General features: G+C 49.0%; 1 protein-coding gene across 1 annotated transcript in view; it reads left to right on the top strand.

Moving 5' to 3' along the window:
- Window positions 1-19,513, top strand: part of KIF5B (kinesin family member 5B) — a 125,510-nt gene that overhangs the window by 32,631 nt on the left and 73,366 nt on the right. Inside the window, exons 2-7 of the mRNA XM_075315489.1 lie at window positions 497-584; window positions 2,487-2,560; window positions 2,640-2,744; window positions 3,084-3,132; window positions 6,627-6,682; window positions 6,765-6,852. Coding sequence (XP_075171604.1) covers window positions 497-584; window positions 2,487-2,560; window positions 2,640-2,744; window positions 3,084-3,132; window positions 6,627-6,682; window positions 6,765-6,852 — 460 coding nt within the window. The remainder of the gene's footprint in view (window positions 1-496; window positions 585-2,486; window positions 2,561-2,639; window positions 2,745-3,083; window positions 3,133-6,626; window positions 6,683-6,764; window positions 6,853-19,513) is intronic.

Genomic DNA, 19,513 nt, shown 5'->3' on the forward strand with positions numbered 1-19,513 from the left:
TGGAGTCGCAACTACGATCCGAAAGGCTAGGCCGCCCAATCACAACGCAGTAGCGGCCACCAATCAGAACTGAAGGGGCGTGGAAAAGGCGACGCACAATGGACGCCTACATGTCTGAGGTCCTAGGTCGTTGGTAGGCGTCAAACACAGCGATGTGTCCTGCCCAGCAGGACATCGCCTTTGAAAAAAATGGTCCGGACCATTCTGCAACGACTAGAGATCTCACAGCAGGGGCCTGATTGCTGGTAGGTGTCACACATAACGAGATCGCTAATGGGATCGTTGCTGCGTCACAGAACCTGCGATCTCGTACTGTGTGTGACGGGGCCTTTAGTCTACTGTGAGCAGCACTTTTTTTTTGGACTTTGATCTGAAAGTAGGTCTTTGGAGCTTTTCACACGTCTTGTGTGTACATATAGTGATCAGATCTCTTATATATTTGTAGGTACATGGTACAAACCTATCTAACCTTTTTGGTTTTTGTTTCTCCCCACAGTCCAAACCTTATATCTACGACCGGGTGTTCCAGTCAAACACATCCCAAGAACAAGTTTACAATGCGTGTGCAAAGGCTATTGTTAAAGGTAAAGACCATCGATGTGTGACCCCGATTACATACTGAGATTGTACCATACTATTGTTGAAGGAATCTGTGAAAGGCCGTCTATGGCCATGCAGGTCATAGGAAGCTGAATAAAATGATACCAGGTGGGTGAAATGAATGACGTGGTTTCTGCGTCTGTGCAAAACGGCGTCCTCAGAGGAACTGCTCGCTCCTGTTCATATATGCAATTCAACCATTGAAATACGACTGTTCACGTCTTGTCAGCAGCTAATCGGGTGGCAAATGCTAGGAGTGTTCCCAGTATACCTCTCAAGTATTGGTCCGTTGTTAATTTAATTTATTTACCTTTTATTTACTTTTTTTTTTCTTCTATTTCTGATGTCTTATGCCAGAAATTTCCACGTTTAAATTTAACCCCTTCACAATGCATCAAATTTCCGTTTTTGCGGGGGTTTGGTTTTTTTTTGATCAGCCTCTTCCCATAGCCATAACTATTTTATTTTGCTGTCTCTAATCATATAAGAGCTTATTTTTTTATGGAACGAGGTATACTTTTGAATGACACTGTTCTTTTTACCACATAGTGTACTGAAAGGAGAAAAAAAAAATAATCGGTGCTGTGAAATTATATATATATATATATATATATATATATATATATATATATATATATATATATATATATATATATATATATATATATATATATATATATATATATATATATTTTACTTTTTACATTTTAGATTTTATTTTATTGTTTTTACAATGTACAGGTAAGTTACTAATATCCTTCTCCTCATCAGTATGATTGCGGCAATGGCAAAACTGTCCGTGTTTTGTTTTTTTTTTGTTTTTTTTTGCTTTTATTTTAGTGCTGAAAGAAAAAAAAATCTCAAGACCATAACATTTTCATTTATTGGTCGATTTTTTTTTTTTTTTTTTCATAGTAAAACCTTAATTTTTTTTTTAATTTTTATTTTTTTTTTTATAATTTTTCATTGTATTTATTCCCTTTTAGTAGAATACAACCTGAGCCTGTGCTATATTCAGCAGTGCTCCAGCAGCAGCATTTACCAGGTTTATTATTAGCAGCAGGTCCTGGCACTACCTGCTGAGTATGGAGCAAGCTCACCCTGTGGGCCCTCTTCGTACACCCGCTTCGTACATGTACTAATGCATGTTGTGAAGGGGTTAATGTGTACATGAGCTGTTAAGATCTATGGGCTGGACACAGATCTCACTGAGAATCTACTTTCAGAGCTCATTGTGAATGAAGGTGGCGTTACCAGTGTGAGACATGTAATGACTGACAGTCTGCTCCCCTGATCTACATGTCTCACACTGGTAACGCCCCCTTTCAGTTATAATAAGCTGTGAAGGCAGATTCTCATGGAGATCTGTTTCCGACCCATAGATCTTAACAGCTCATTTAGACATCAAATGTAAATGTGGATTTCTCCGGAATAAGACATCAGATCGCAGATATGAAGGTATCAATTTATTCAACGGTCTGTGACCCATATAGAAAGCTTAGGATGGCTGATCCTACTGACAGATTTCCTTTAAAGCTCTTATACACTGTAGACTAACATCTGCCGATCCTGCTCTTGTCAATGGATTTGTTTGAAATCTGATGTGTATGGGGGCCCCCGACAGATAATGCCGGACGTTAAGCATCCGCCATGTCCGATTTTGAAATAAGCTGCTGCCAGAGGTGTGTGGCTTCGGCTGGGATTTTGACACCCTGAGGGTGCTAGTTTTTCTTGAAGAAGCTCTCGGAGCTTCCGGGGCCAATATATATACTGCAAGTTGGATTCTGGAATTATTGCCAGAACAGGCTAATATATACTCCCGCTACCATAGTAAGATAATGTGCCAACTACAATTCATTACATTTGGGCATCGTTTTGTTTTTCAGACGTACTTGAAGGCTATAACGGTACAATATTTGCTTATGGCCAGACATCATCCGGAAAGACGCACACTATGGAGGTAAATCTGTGGCCTTTTACTGCTACAAATAGCCTTGTGAATGGTGACGGTGCTAATTTTGCCTTTGATTTCTTCTTAGGGGAAGTTGCATGATCCGGATGGAATGGGAATTATTCCCAGAATAGTTCAGGATATATTTAACTACATTTACTCCATGGATGAGAACCTGGAATTTCACATAAAGGTATTGACATTAGTGACCATCTATTAGGTTCTATATTTTATATCCTATTAAATAATGGGTGTTTATGCCACAGTGCCCCCCCCCCCCCCCCCACCCTTTAAAGGGATCCTGTCATGTTCCCAAACACTATTTACTTGTTGATATAGGGTTAATCTTAACCCTAAATATACAGGTTAATAGCATTTGGGCAGGTGCCTGGTTTCCTTTTTTAAATGTATGTTGCCCATTTATCCAGTCTTATTATTTATGGGATTGTTAACGGTAGATGTCATAGAAGACGCTTTTATAGGTTTGGCTCTTTTTATAGCATCTGACGTTTTTACTTTAATTGTCTTTTAGGTGTCGTATTTTGAAATCTATTTGGACAAAATAAGAGATTTACTGGATGGTAAGTGACACCTTTTTGCCAGAAGATCAAAAAGTGGTCAAGATGTTATACTTGTGGTCCTTCAAGATGCATGATCAGCTTTCCAGACTGGGCCTCCTAAGTGTTTAAAGGGGATGTCCACTAGTTGGACAAACCATGTTCATTTTCCTTGTTCGCCCCCAGAAAAATAAAAGTCTATGCCGGAGTGCTAGCCATTTCTAAAAAAAAAAGAGTGCTTTCCCGGGGCTCACCTGACATTGTTATAACACGCAAGCCAAGCGACCAATCGGCGTCCGTCGTCTGTCTCCCCACCTTTGGACATTTGAGCAGGCTGTGAGCGCTGTGCAGACTTCCTGCTTAAACATCTAAAGGCGGGGTGAAGGAAGCCGGCCTTGGTTGGTTGCGGGGCTCGCGTGTCAGTACAAAGTCATGTGGTCCCTGGGAACGCAGCTTAAGACATTGCTGGAACCACAGCTGCATCGGAGGAGAGTATAGAGCTATTTATTTTTATGGAGCCAAACAAAGGGAATGAGAAGGGTCTGTCCAAGTGGTAAACAACCCCTTTAGCTATCATCTCTAGGCTGTACCAGCTCTTGCCTACAGGGTGATTTAGGCCTCGTGCATTTTTAGTGCATTTTTTTACCTCCGTGTTTGTAGCCAAAAGCAGGAGTGGGTGATAAATACAGAAGTGGTGCCCGTGTGTCTATTATACTTTTCCTCTGATTGTTCCACTCCTGGTTTTGGCTACAAATACAGTGGTAAAAAACTCTCCAAATACAGTGGAACCTCTCTAAACGAGTAACTTGGTGTGCGAGTATTTTGGTGAGCGAGCAAAGCTTACTGTAAATTTGTAACCCTGTTTACGAGAAATCTTTGCTGTACGAGCCAAATACTCACTGCACACACTTTCGGTTCCGTACATCCACCGCGCTCTAACCCGCTCTTGCAGTCCACACAAACACGCACGCACACATTATGTTCACCTTACCTTCCGTTCCCTCGTCGGTCTCATGGTACTTGTAGTTCACCCGTACATGCTGTATATCGTTTAACCATCGCGACCGATGCCGGACCTTCTGCTCCCAGCGCGCTGCCTTTGAGTAGCAGCTGACAGGGGAAGGTCCACACTCGTCGAGAGGCTTGCCCATACACATCCTGTAGCGACGAGGGAGGGCCTTCCCCTGTCAGCCGCTACTCAAAGGCAGCGCGCTGGCCAATCAGAGGCAAGCGGCTCCTGTCTTTGATGTCGGCACTCTAGGAGTGGAAGGTCCGGCATCGGTCACTATGGTTACCCAATACAAAGTGTGTACGGGCGAACTACAAGTTCCTTGAGGCCGGCGAGGGAACGTAAGGTAAGGTGAGCATAATGTGTGTATGTGCGTGTTTGTGCATGTGTGGAATGGCACAATAGGGGACCAGGATGGGACATTTAACAAGTTTTGGAACAAATTGTCTGCATTGCAATGATTTCCTATGGGAAATCTTGCTTTGCTGAACGAGTAACTTGGTTAACAAGCGCACTCCCAGAACGGATTGTTCTCGTTAACCTAGGTTCCACTGTACTCAATGTGTGCACGTGGCCCTAGTCTGGCCAGTTACTGGTGAAGCTAGTACATTGTCCAGTGTAGAAAAGAACAGTAAATGAAATTGTACATTATCATTTATGTTCTCTGATGTTGTTGGTAAAATATAGGATCATTTCCACCCAGCAGTGCTGCTCAGAGCACATTTCTTGTGGCAGCCGTGGTTAGGGTACAATGACTCTTCTTGTCTTGCCTGTTGGGTCTCTGTTGTTTATAATAATGATAGTGAAGGAAGGGTCATTTTTAAAGGGGTTTTCCACTTTTGGAAAAGCGGACCCTCCAAAGATTCCTGTAATGTAAAATAGACCGTACGTGCCTTCCTCGGCTCACAGAGCTCAGGGCCTCTGCCAATGTAGACAGAATGTGCTGCTAAACTCTGTGTTTGGCTGCAGCGGTGATGTGTGCTGTAAATGTGATTATAGCTATATCTAGGTTTGTTTGGGGGTCAATTTTTCTAAAAAATGGGAAATTCCTTTAGGATCCCTCTTCCCTTTCTTTTGTAATTCATCATGTATAAATCCTCCTTTTAGGGTATGTGCGCACGTTGTGTCGTGTCCCTGCAGAAATTTCTGCAGCGATTTGAAGCAGCACATGTGCGCGTCAAATCGCTGCAGAAACACTGCATAATGGATGCAGTGAAAAAGCCGATTTCATGCGCTCTGGATGCAGCCCCCACCATAGAGTGGGACTTATATCCAAAGCACACGGAATAAGTGACTTGTTACTTTTTTAGAACGCAGCGATTTGGCAGCATGCAAATCGCTGCGTTCTAAAATGCAACATGCGCATGGATTGGGCACAATCTTCATAGATTGTGCTGGGGACGCAGGACGCATGCCGTTACGCTGCAGTGCAATACGCAGCGTAACTGCATGCAAATACGCAACGTGGGCACACAGCCTTATGATGATTCTGAATAGCTTACAAAGAACCCAAACACTCAAGTTTCTACAAATCATTGTATTAGAGGTTCCAGAGATTATAGAAGTTCGGAGCGTCTTCTGTGTCTGGCATCTCACTGTGGTGACCTACGTCAGAGCAGCAAACTCCAGCTATCGGTCTGAAGGCCGGGAACCAAATCGGGTCAGATTAAAATCTTGTGCTGCTTGACTAATAGAAGGGCTAAAAGAATGTAGCGGACTCCTCATAAGAATCTGGTATATTCGTAAAGGGCTGTGCTTCACTCTGCGGTCCAGCTCACCCCAAACAATCTCGATTAGGTTCAGGTCTGGTGACTGTAGAGGCCAGGTCATCTGGCGTAGCACCCAATCACTTTCCTTCTTAGTCAAATAGCTTTTACACAGCCTGGAGGTGTATTTGGGGTCATTGTCCTGTTGAAAAATAAATGATGGTCCAACTAAACGCAAACTGGATGGAATAGCACGCCGCTGCAAGATGCTGTGGTAGCCATGCTGGTTCTGTATGCCTTCAATTTTGAATAAATTCCCAACAGTGTCACCAGCAAAGCACCCCCACACCATCACACCTCCTCCTCCTTCATGCTTCACGGTGGGAACCAGCCATGTAGAGTCCATCCGTTCACCTTTTCTACAAAGACACGGTGCTTGGATCCAATGATCTCAAATTTGGACTCGTCAGACCAAAGCCCAGATTTCCACTGGTCTAATGTCCATTCCTGGTGTTCTTTAGCCCAAACAAGTCTCTTCTGCTTGTTGTCTGTCCTTAGCAGTGGTTTCCTAGCAGCTATTTTACCATGAAGGCCTGCTGCACAAAGTCTCCTCTTAACAGTTGTTCTAGAGATGAGAAGGTGTGTCCAAACTTTTGGTCTGTGAGAAATAGATATATATATTATATATGCCAGGGCTGCTGTAGAACCGACAATGTTCTCCAAATGCTGAGAGCTTCTGCTGTATTATCTGGAATAATAAGTACATCCTCGCCTCACCGCTTATTCTTTCTCTTATATTTCAGTGTCAAAAACAAATCTTTCTGTCCATGAAGACAAAAATAGAGTTCCGTATGTAAAGGTGGGTGCAGATTACAGTAGATTTAATCTATTGATTTTGCTAGGTGACATCGTTCCCGTAACTTTCAGTTTTCTCTTTAAAGGGATGTACTGAACGGTTTGTATGTAGCCCCGAAGAAGTTATGGATACTATAGATGAAGGAAAGTCCAACAGACATGTAGCAGTGACAAGTAAGTTTATTATGTCTGTGCATTTTGTATTTGAACCACATTTAAAGGGATTGTCCAGACACTGGTACTACAAACTTGTGAATACAAATGGCGTGCAGTGAGTGCGCTGTCAGGATTCTCTGATGTAGTCACATGCCGAATAGACATACACTGCCTCGCTACAAACAAGTGAATTGAGTGAGGCTGGACACGTCTAGTCAGAATGTAGATAGAAGTAAACAAACCGTATACTTGTGGTTACATGACCGCCTCCTCCTGGAAACGAAGAATCCTGACTGCTGTGAGGACTAACACATCTGCAGTTAGTTTGAGTGACTTGAAGATGTGTCCCAAGCCTGAATAAACACTTTAAAGGGAATCTGTCACCAGATTTTTTTTGCTCCCCTATCTGAGAGCAGCATAATGTAGATACAGAGACCCTGATTCCAGCGATGTCACTTACTGAGCTCTTTGCTGTTATTTTTGATAAAATTAATAATGTTTTCTCTGCGGTAGATCTAGCAGTTATACAGGAGCTCATGAATATGCTGGGACTACCTGCAGCACGCCAAGTAGTCCTGTAATGATAATCTACTGCTGATTACACAGTAATTTTATCAAAACTACACTAAGCAGCTCAGTAAGTGACACATCACTGGAATCAGGATCTCTGCCACTACAGTGTGCTGCGCTCAGATTAGGTGGTAAAAACCTGGTGATGGATTCCTTTTAAGAGGTATTCCCATCTTGGATTTTCATGGCATCCTAGGTCTCTAGCCCCCACTATCTGCATTCCCTCTCTAATAGGGTATCTGACACATTCAAAATTCACTGTAACCACGTTGATAAGACAGTATTTCTGCAGCTTTTCTGTGATGACTTGTATTCCAGTCAGGATACGTTGTAAGTGTGATCTACAGATTAATGTCCCTTTTTAAGAGCCGCACTAATGGGCATCTGGCACGGTGTCATTCGCTTGCGCTGCAGTATTTCAAAATAGTGCCAATCATTAGCATTAATCAATAATTGCATTTTTTTTTTTTTTTTATTCTGTAGATGTAAAATGAACCCTTGACTCCTCTGATTGCAATAGACTTGTGCAGGTTTAGCTTTCACAGGTTGTTTCTGCTTTTGCTTTGAAGTCCATTATAGTTTCCCCTTATTCTGTATAAACGCTGGAGCACAAGCAGACGCAGTATTATATTTGTACTGGTACGGGCTCTCTGCCGCATAGATCTATTACTCTCCCTATTCACTTTCATTCTTGTGGCCTCCTCCAGCTTGTGATTTCGGGCCTCGCTGTTTACTTAGTGGATAGTTAAGTTTTGGCCATTTCTTCGGCGCTCCATTGGGAGACCCAGACGATTGGGTGTATAGCTACTGCCTCCGGAGGCCACACAAAGCATTACACTAAAAAGTGTAAGGCCCCTCCCCTTCTGGCTATACACCCCCCGTGGGAACACGGGATGCTCAGTTTTCAAGCTTTGTGCGAAGGTGGTCAGACATCCACGCATAGCTCCACTGTTTAGTCAGCAGCAGCTGCTGACTATGTCGGATGGAAGAAAAGAGGGCCCATACTAGGGCCCCCAGCATGCTCCCTTCTCACCCCACTTTGTGTCGGCGGTGTTTGTTAAGGTTGAGGTACCCATTGCGGGTACGGAGGCTGGAGCCCACATGCTGCTTTCCTTCCCCATCCCACTGAAGGGCTCTGGGGAAGTGGGATCTTAACGGCCTCCAGACTCTGAGGCCGGGCTCCATCCACAGACCCGGAGATCCTGCTGGATACGGAGCTGAGTGCCGTCAGGGACATGGCCCTGCAACATTCAGGTACTCTGTGTCCCCGTACAGACAGGCACAGACACACGCCAGAGTTGCTGGGTGTTCTAGTGCGCCGGGGACACTAGCGCTGTGCGCATGGGTCTTATTCACTACAGCTTTGCTGAGTGACTTTTCTGTGTTGGGAACTACCGCGCCGACCGCCCCTGGAGCGGCGGCGCGGCTGAGACTTGTAGTGCGCCGGGGACTCGCGCTGACCGCGCTTTTACGGCGGCAGCGCTCATAAATCTAGTCCCCGGCTTTTGCGGCCTAGCTCCGCTTCGTTCCCGCCCCCAACCCTGTCAATCACGGAAGGGGAGAGACGCTGTACAATAGTCAGCGCCGAGGGCTGGAGTCTTATTTACATACTCCAGCCCTCTCACTGGGCACAGTGGGACGCCAGTTTCCCGCTTTTTGTCTGCAGCACGCCCACGGCCCGCCCCTCTTCACAGGACGCTGGCAGCCATTCCTGCATGCAGTCTGAGCTGGAGAACGGACATAGCCCTGGGAGACCCAGACAAGGGATTCTGGCGACCACACACCCGCTGTTTAGCGGGCGGTAAGCAGCACAAAAGTGCTGACCCCACTAGTGCCACAGTGTTATTTAGTGTACTTTTTGTCTGTACCTATATATTGCACTGTACGGTCGCTTCTTGGCTTATACCCTATTGCTCTGAGGAGACAACAGCATGTCATCCGCAAAAAGCAAGGGTGCCAAGGCACAGGCTTTATATGCTGCCTGTACCGCATGTGGGGCTGATCTACCGGCAGGTTCCTCTGACCCCCATTGTGTGCAATGTTCGGTCCCTGTGCCACTTCGTCAGCCGGAGCCTATTGTGGTAGTGGCCCAGGCAGAGACGCCTGTGAACCCTGCCCCAGTGACGGGGACAGAGTTTGCAGTTTTTGCTGATAAGATGTCTGTGACTATGTCAAAAATTCTTGAAACTTTGCAGTCCAGGCCGGTCACTCAGACCATGGACACTGTTGATGCAATGTTCCCCGGTCCCCCTCAGTTGGAACTAGTCCAGGCTACAAGGGGGTCTCAGGCATCACAGGCTGAAGGCTCTGACTCGGACGACAGTCCCAGGCAGCCTAAGCGAGCTCGCTGGGAAAGACCCTCAACGTCATCACACTGGTCAGGGTCTCAGCGAGAGGCTTCTCTGTATGATGAGGCAGAGGTAGCTGATCAGGAGTCTAATCCTGAGACCGCTCTCAATCTGGATACTCCTGATGGTGACGCTATGGTAAATGATCTTATAGCGTCCATCAATAGACTGTTGGATATTTCTCCCCCAGCCCCTTCAGCGGAGGAGGCAGCTGCACAGCAGGAGAAATTCCATTTCAGGTATCCCAAGCGTAAATTGAGTACTTTTCTGGACCACTCTGACTTCAGAGAAGCAGTCCAGAAACACCATACTCATCCAGACAAGCGTTTCTCCAAACGTCTTAAGGATACACGCTATCCCTTTCCCCCTGACGTGGTCAAACGCTGGACCCAGTGTCCAAAAGTGGACCCCCCAATCTCCAGGCTTGCGGCTAGGTCCATAGTTGCAGTGGAAGATGGGGCTTCACTAAAAGATGCCAATGACAGACAGATGGACCTTTGGTTGAAATCGGTCTATGAAGCTATCGGCGCGTCGTTTGCTCCAGCATTCGCGGCCGTGTGGGCACTCCAAGCTATTTCAGCTGGTCTGGAGCAGGTGGACTCTCTCATACGTCCATCAGTGCCGCAAGTGGCGTCCTTAACCTCGCAAATGTCTGCGTTTGCGACTTACGCTATCAATGCGGTCCTAGACTCCACGAGCCGTACCTCTATGGCGTCCGCCAACTCTGTGGTTTTGCGCAGAGCCTTGTGGTTAAAGGAATGGAAAGCAGATTCTGCTTCCAAAAAATGCTTAACCAGTTTACCATTATCTGGAGACAGACTGTTTGGTGAGCAATTAGCTGAAATCATTAAACAGTCGAAGGGTAAGGATTCTTCCTTACCCCAGCCCAGATCAAGCAAACCTCAACAGAGGAGAGGACAGTCGAGGTTTCGGTCCTTTCGAGGCTCGGGCAGGGCCCAATTCTCCTCGTCCAAGGGGACTCAGAAAGAGCAGAGGAGCTCAGATTCCTGGCGGGCTCACTCACGCCCAAAGAAAGCAACCGGAGGAACCGCTTCCAAGGCGGCTACCTCATGACTTTCGGCCTCCTCCCTCCGCATCATCGGTCGGTGGCAGACTCTCCCGCTTTTGCGACATTTGGCTGCCACAGGTCAAGGACCGGTGGGTAACAGACGTTTTGTCCCACGGGTACAGGATAGAGTTCAGTTCTCGTCCTCTGCCTCGGTTCTTCAGAACTTCTCCACCTCCCGACCGAACCGATGCCCTTCTGCAAGCGGTATGCTCTCTAAGGGCAGAAGGAGTGGTGATCCCTGTTCCTCTTCAGGAACGAGGTCAAGGTTTTTACTCCAATCTGTTTGTGGTACCAAAAAAGGACGGCTCGTTCCGTCCTGTTCTAGACCTAAAACTGCTCAACAAGCACGTAAAAACCAGGCGGTTCCGGATGGAATCCCTCCGCTCTGTCATTGCCTCAATGTCTCAAGGAGATTTTCTAGCGTCAATAGACATCAAAGATGCTTATCTCCACGTGCCGATTGCTCCAGAGCACCAGCGTTTTCTACGCTTCGTGGTAGAAGACGACCATCTTCAGTTTGTAGCCCTGCCCTTCGGTCTGGCGACAGCCCCACGGGTTTTCACCAAGGTCATGGCAGCAGTGGTAGCAGTCTTGCACTCTCAAGGACACTCGGTGATCCCTTACTTAGACGATCTGCTTGTCAAGGCACCCTCTCAGGAAGCATGCCAACACAGCCTAAACGTTGCGCTGGAGACGCTCCAGACTTTTGGGTGGATCATCAACTTTTCAAAGTCAAACATGTCACCGACCCAATCACTGACATACCTTGGCATGGAGTTTCATACTCTCTCAGCGGTAGTGAAGCTTCCGCTGGACAAGCAGAGGTCGCTACAGTCAGGGGTGCAGTTTCTCCTTCAAGGTCAATCGCACCCCTTAAGACGCCTCATGCACTTCCTAGGGAAGATGGTGGCGACAATGGAAGCAGTTCCGTTTGCCCAGTTTCATCTGCGCCCACTTCAATGGGACATTCTCCGCCAATGGGACGGGAGGTCGACGTCCTTAAACAAGGAAGTCCTCCTCTCCCAGACAACCAAGGACTCGCTTCAGTGGTGGCTTCTTCCCACCTCATTGTCACGGGGAAGGTCCTTCCTACCCCCTTCCTGGGCGGTGGTCACGACAGACGCGAGTCTGTCGGGGTGGGGAGCAGTTTTTCTCCACCACAGGGCTCAGGGTACGTGGACTCAGCAGGAGTCCACTCTTCAGATCAATGTTCTGGAAATCAGGGCAGTGTATCTGGCCCTACTGGCCTTCCAACAGTGGCTGGAAGGAAAGCAGATCCGAATTCAGTCGGACAACTCAACAGCGGTGGCATACATCAACCACCAAGGCGGGACACGCAGTCGGCAAGCCTTCCAGGAAGTCCGGCGGATTCTGCTGTGGGTGGAAGCCACGGCCTCCACCATATCCGCAGTTCACATCCCGGGCGTAGAAAACTGGGAAGCAGACTTTCTCAGTCGCCAGGGGATGGATGCAGGGGAATGGTCCCTTCACCCGGACGTGTTTCAGGAAATCTGTCGCCGCTGGGGAATGCCGGACGTCGACCTAATGGCGTCTCGGCACAACAACAAGGTTCCGGCCTTCATGGCGCGGTCTCGCGATCTAAGAGCTCTGGCGGCAGACGCCTTAGTGCAGGATTGGTCGCAGTTCCAGCTGCCCTATGTGTTTCCACCTCTGGCACTCTTGCCCAGAGTGCTACGCAAGATCAGGTCCGATTGCCGCCGCGTCATACTCGTCGCCACAGACTGGCCGAGGAGGTCGTGGTACCCGGATCTGTGGCATCTCACGGTCGGACAACCGTGGGCGCTGCCAGATCGACCAGACTTGCTGTCACAAGGGCCGTTTTTCCATCGGAATTCTTCGGCCCTGAACCTGACTGTGTGGCCATTGAGTCCTGGGTCCTAGCGTCTTCAGGATTATCTCAAGGTGTTGTTGCCACCATGAGACAAGCTAGGAAGCCCACGTCTGCTAAGATCTACCACAGGACGTGGAAGATATTCTTATCCTGGTGCTCTGCTCAGGGAGTGTCCCCCTGGCCATTTGCATTGCCTACGTTTCTTTCCTTCCTACAATCTGGGTTGGAAAAAGGTTTGTCGCTCGGCTCCCTTAAAGGGCAAGTCTCAGCGCTATCTGTATTTTTTCAAAAGCGTCTAGCACGACTTCCTCAGGTACGCACGTTCCTGCAGGGGGTTCGTCACATCGTCCCTCCGTACAAACGGCCGTTAGACCCATGGGATCTGAACAGGGTGCTAGTTGCTCTACAGAAGCCGCCCTTCGAGCCTCTGAGGGATGTTTCACTTTCTCGACTCTCACAGAAAGTGGCCTTTCTGGTAGCGGTCACGTCTCTTCGGAGGGTGTCCGAACTGGCAGCGCTGTCAGCTAAAGCCCCCTTCCTGTTTTTTCACCAGGACAAGGTAGTGCTGCGCCCGATCCCGGAGTTTCTCCCTAAGGTGGTATCCTCCTTTCATCTCAATCAGGATATCTCCTTACCTTCTCTTTGTACTCATCCAGTTCATCAGTATGAAAAGGATTTGCATTTGTTAGATCTGGTGAGAGCACTCAGAATCTACATTTCCCGCACGGCGCCCCTGCGCCGCTCGGATGCACTCTGTCCTTGTCGCCGGTCAGCGCAAAGGGTCGCAGGCTTCCAAATCCACCCTGGCTCGATGGATCAAGGAACCAATCCTTGAAGCCTACCGTTCTGCCGGGCTTCCGGTTCCTTCAGGGCTGAAGGCCCATTCTACCAGAGCCGTGGGTGCGTCCTGGGCATTACGACACCAGGCTACGGCTCAACAGGTGTGCCAGGCAGCTACCTGGTCGAGTCTGCACACTTTCACCAAACATTATCAGGTGCATACCTATGCTTCGGCGGACGCCAGCCTAGGTAGAAGAGTCCTGCAGGCGGCGGTTGCCTCCTCGTAGGGAAGGGCTGTTTTTGCAGCTCTAACATGAGGTATTAATTTACCCACCCAGGGACTGCTTTTGGACGTCCCAATCGTCTGGGTCTCCCAATGGAGCGCCGAAGAAGAAGGGAATTTTGTTACTTACCGTAAATTCCTTTTCTTCTAGCTCCAATTGGGAGACCCAGCACCCGCCCTGTTTCCTTCGGGATTTTTGTTTTTTTCGGGTACACATGTTGTTCATGTTGAACGGTTTTCAGTTCTCCGATGTTCTTCGGATTGAATTTGTTTAAACCAGTTATTGGCTTTCCTCCTTCTTGCTTTGGCACTAAAACTGAGCATCCCGTGTTCCCACGGGGGGTGTATAGCCAGAAGGGGAGGGGCCTTACACTTTTTAGTGTAATGCTTTGTGTGGCCTCCGGAGGCAGTAGCTATACACCCAATCGTCTGGGTCTCCCAATTGGAGCTAGAAGAAAAGGAATTTACGGTAAGTAACAAAATTCCCTTCTTTTAAAGACATGTTTTTGTATTGGCGGCTGTTGTTAATCATAGAATTTACTAAATTATGCACTTTTCTATATAGACTGTGTATTTTTCCCCCCTTTTTTTTTTTCCATGTTTTTGAACAGTGTAATAGACTAGGTGAAGCGGAGAAAACTGATAGTTTAGTAGGAGTTTTACAAAGTCCAGTGGTGATCCTACCTGGCGATAAATACCAGCTTTATATGCTGTCATTCAGGAAAGTGATCAATCACAAATTAGGACCGCCTACTGGACTCCTAACATACTATTCTTTAATAATATACTGTAGATGCCTGCTTTATGCAATCTTTCACACTACTCTTAAAAAGGAGTGTGACAATGTTTTTTTTAATTATTCCTTCCGTGAATTCATATTTATGGCTAAAAAAAAGCAAACCCTTTTTTCTTGTTTTTGGGTGAAAGTACAAATTTTGCACTTCCGTGACCTTTTTGCTGCATACTTGCTGGATGTTGAATTACTTAAAGGGCAGCCAAAGCCCAAGCCACGGACATCAGGAATCAAAGCCTGGCTACATGATTGGAGCCAGGAACGTTCCCCGCTGAAATGCTTCAGCTTTTTGGAGAAGATATACTTTAAAGATCTGGCTGATGACAATAGCCAGAGACCAGACTAGTCTGGCCTCACCCTCGGCCGGCTCTTCCCAGCGCTGCTGCAGGTGATAAGTCTCTCAGATACACAGAGAACTGTCACTCTCCTGCAGCAGCGCTGGGAAGAACCAGCCGGGGGTGAAGCCGGGCTAAAGCTGTCATCTTTATATTTTTTTTGTTTGTTTTTTTTCTTTCTTTCTGAAAGGTACCGTATTTTCTTCATCGTTCCTTATGGGAGACCCAGACCATGGGTGTATAGCTTCTGCCTCCGGAGGACACACAAAGTACTACACTAAAAGTGTAGCTCCTCCCTCTGAGCATATACACCCCCTGGATGACAAATCCAACCAGTTCAATGCTTTGTGTTCAGGAGGTCACACACACACATGCATTCTCTGATTTTTGATTTCAAAGATTTGGAAGAAAAGCGGGTCCAAGCTGGACTCCCGGCATGTCCCTTCTCACCCCACTGTGTCGGCGGTGCTGTTAAGGTTTATTTACAAGGCTGGAGCCTTACATGCCGCGCTCCTTCACCATCCCCTGTGGCTCTGGCTTGAAGTGGGAGCCATCACGGTTCTCACTGCTTTGCAGGAGACCGGTCTCCATCCGCAGCCCATTCAGGATCCTGACGGACGGAGCGCTCACCCCCCAGGGACCTGGCACCTGCGTCTCACAAGCTAAGTACTGAGACGTTATTACCACAGAAAGTGGTCTTTCCAGGGGTCCCTTGTACTTTATATATTGGGGAGAGTGTGTTATATGACTGTGTTAACATTTCCGGCCGGTTCTCCAGTTTTCACTGGAGAACCGCGCCGATGGTGCCTGCACGCTGGCCGCATGTTTAAATCTAGGCCCCGGCTTCGCCTGTGGCCTAGTTTCGATTTCACTCCCCCTGCATGTCAGTCATGCAGAGGGACAGTGCGGCTCCGCCCAGCGGCTGTTCAGCACAGGGGAGGACACTCCTCACTGAGGAAAGATTCCCTCCCCTGTATGCCTCATTTGCCCTCCGGATCCAGCTCAGAGTAGGCCCCGCCCCCTCTCCTCGCTCCAGGCGCCATTTTATCAGCGTTCTCAATGTCTGCATAATCACATTGTGACAAATGGGGGCCTGGGCTGGGGGATTTGGAGGGCACAGAGATGTCTCTATGTTAAACGGTCTGGCAAGCCACAACCTCTTGTTTTGCAGCTGCTTATATACTCTGTTTATATACTCTGCTGGGGGTCATTCTGGACAGAGCCCCCACTTCTGCAGCATGTCTCACATCAGAGCAAGGCTGCAAGGCTGTTCTTATTATGCTGCATGTAGACTCGTACTGCCTGTACCGAGCACATAAGCATCACAATGTGGTTGCTCTAACATAGTGGTCCCTCAGCCTGGAAGCTCATCAGTGGTCCCTCCAGCTGCTCCGGCTCCGGTGGCTGAACCCCCGGTTTGGGTAGAATCCCTCTCTCCAGGGGACAGCTGTCCCGGACACTGCTGAGCATGCATCAGCCCCCTTCTCAGGGCGCTTCTGCTGCTACGGCTCGCTCAGCAAAGCTCACAGAGGATTCTTCATCTGGTCTCAGATCCCGTCCTCCTAAAATGGAGACCCAGGGTCCCCTCTCCTTCCTCGTCCCGCAGCTCTGATTCACGAGCTGACTCGCAGGACGAGGAGGATGCCTTTACTAGGGGCTCGGACGCTACTTCATGTACCCCATTGATCTGTCCGAAGGTGACGCAGATGCTAATGATTTGATTGCGTCCATTATATTTGTACTGGACCTCAATCCGCCTGTATCAGGGGTGCATTCCCCTCTGGCAGAAAGGCATCAGTATACCTTAAGAGAACAAGGAGTGTGTTCCTTAACCACTCCAGTTTTTCAGCCCACTGTGACCAAGCCCAGGGCCTGTCCTGACAGACGCTTCCCAAAGCGTGGTTCTGATGACTGTTTCCCCCTTCCACCAGTGGTGGTCAAGGAGTGGGCTCATTCACCAAGGGTGGACCCTCCGGTGTCTAGACTTTCAGCCCGGACAGTTGTATCAGTGGCTGACGGCACCTCTCTAAGGATCCCACTGTCCACCAGGTTGCACCAGGGACTTTATGCCCAAAATGGTTTCCTTAACTTCCAGGCTTCAGTCTTTTCATCCTATGCCATGTCTGCCATGCTGGAGACTGTCACCGCACTGCGGTGGCCTCGGCTACTTCCCTCGCTATCCGCAGGCTCCTGTGGCTTCGAGAGTGAAAGGCAGATGCTTCTTAAGAAGTTCCTTGCTGGGCTCCCTTTTGCTGGGACCAGTCTATTCGGTGAACAACTGGATGAAATTATTAAGGAAGCTTTTGGCAGGAAGAGTACTTCCATGCCACAAACCCAGGAAATCTGTCCAGGGCAGGAACCAGTCGAGGTTTCGTTCCTTTCGTTCCTCTAACTGGTCGTCCTCTAAGCCCTCGGCCTCGTCCACTAACTCAGCCAAGGTCCGTAAACCAACTGGCGCATGAAGCCGCGTCCTCAGAAGTCCGCAGGAGCTGCTGCCACCAAGGCAGCCTCCTCTTGATTATCTGGCCGCGCCAGTAACGTCCTTGGTCGGTGGCAGGCTCTCCCTCTTGGGCGACGTGTGGTTTCAACACGTCTTCGATCAGTGGGTGTGGGTTACCATCTCCCACGGCTACAGAATAGAATTCTATCCAGCCCGCCAAACAGATTTTTTTCTGTCAACTCCCCCCTGCTCCAAGGCCGCCGCCTTTTCACAGGCCGTGGCATTTTTGCAGGCCAATGGAGTAATTGTACCAGTTCCCGACTGGGAACGGTTCTGAGATTTCTACTCAAATCTCTTCCTAGTCCCCGAAAAGGACGGTGCCTTCCGACCTGGATCTCAAGCTTCTCAACAAGCATGTTCAGGTGCGGCATTTTTGCATGGAATCTCTGCGATCAGTCAATGACCCAAGGAGATTTCTTAGCATCCATCGACATCAGAGATGCCTATCTGCATGTGCCAATCGCAGTTTCAACCAGCGTTGGCTACGTTTTATAATCGGAGAGGAACATTTCCTAATTCGTGGCTCTCCCCTTCGGGTTAGCCACGGCCCCTCGTGTATTCACCAAGGTCATGGCAGCAGTGGTTGCGGTTCTGCACCTCCAGGGGTTGGTAGTGATTCCTTACCTGGACGACCTTCTAGTCAAGGCTTCATCCAGTGCAGACTGTCAGCGGAGTGTCTCGCTCACTCTCAGCGGAGTGTCTCGCTCACTCTCGCCACGCTTGCAAGTCCACTCTGACCCCGACCCAGGAACTTACGTCCCTAGGGATGCAATTCGAGACTCTGCTGGCACTTGTGAAGCTGCCCTTAGTCAAACAGCAGTCCCTTCATCTGGCGGTTTGCTCTCTGCTGAGGCTCCGCCGTCATTCCATCAGGCACCTCATGCAGGTGCTGGGTCAGATGGTGGCGTCAATGGAAGCGGTTCCCTTTGCCAGTTCCATCTGCGTCCCCTGCAGCTGGACATTCTCCGCTGTTGGGACAAGCGGACCTCTTCCTTGCACAGGCTGGTGGCTCTGTTGCCACAGACCAGGAGCTCTCTTTAGTGGTGGCTTCGGCCCCTCTCTCTGTCCCAGGGACGCTCCTTTCTGGCCCCGTCCTGGGTGATTCTCACCACGGATGCCAGTCTATCCGGCTGGGGAGCAGTGTTTCTCCACCACCGAGCACAGGGCACTTGGACTCCGTCCGAATCAGCCCTCTCGATCAATGTGCTGGAAATCAGAGCTGTGCTCCTAGCTCTCGTAGTTTTTCTCCACCTGCCGGCGGGCAAGCACATTCGAGTCCAGTCAGACAACGCGACAGCAGTTGCCTACATCAATCACCAGGGCGGGACTCGCAGCCGCCTAGCCCTGTTTGAAAATTCAACGCATCCTTCAGTGGACGGAGGACTCCAAGTCCACCATATCCGCAGTCCACATCCCAGGCGTAGAAAACTGGGAGGCAGATTATCTCAGCCGTCAAACCGTGGACAGCGGCGAGTGGGCCCTGCATCCGGCAGTGTTCCGGTCAATCTGCCGCAAGTGGGGCACTCCGGAAGTGGATCTAATGGCATCCCGGCACAACAACAAGGTCCCGGTTTACGTGGCTCGCTCCCACGATCCTCAGGCCTTGGCGGCGGACGTGCTGGTTCAGGATTGGTCCCAGTTCCGTCTGGCCTACGTGTTTCCCCCTCTAGCTCTCTTGCCCAGAGTCCTGCGCAAGATCAGAATGGAGGGCCGTCGGGTCGTACTCATTGCCCCAGACTGGCCCAGGCGAGCTTGGTTCCCAGACCTGCTCCGTCTGTCCATAGAGGTGCCGTGGCATCTCCCGGACCGCCCAGACCTTCTCTCACGAGGTCCGTTTTCCGCCAGAATTCTGCGGCTCTCAGATTAACGGCGTGGCTCTTGAGCCCTGGATCCTTACGGCTTCAGGCATTCCTTCCGAGGTCATCTTCGCTATGACTCAGGCTCGGAAGTCTTCCTCGGCCAGGATTTACCACAGGACTTGGAGAATTTTCCTGTCCTGGTGTCGTTCTTCCGGCCATGCTCCTTGGCCGTTTTCCTTGCCGACCATCCTGTCCTTTCTACAGTCCGGTCTGCAGCTAGGACTGTCCCTCAGTTCCCTCAAGGGACAGGTCTCGGCTCTGTCAGTGTTGCTCCAGCGGCGTATCGCCCG

Source organism: Anomaloglossus baeobatrachus, chromosome 6 (assembly GCF_048569485.1).
Source record: "Anomaloglossus baeobatrachus isolate aAnoBae1 chromosome 6, aAnoBae1.hap1, whole genome shotgun sequence".
In the NCBI taxonomy this organism is placed as follows: Eukaryota; Metazoa; Chordata; class Amphibia; order Anura; family Aromobatidae; genus Anomaloglossus; species Anomaloglossus baeobatrachus.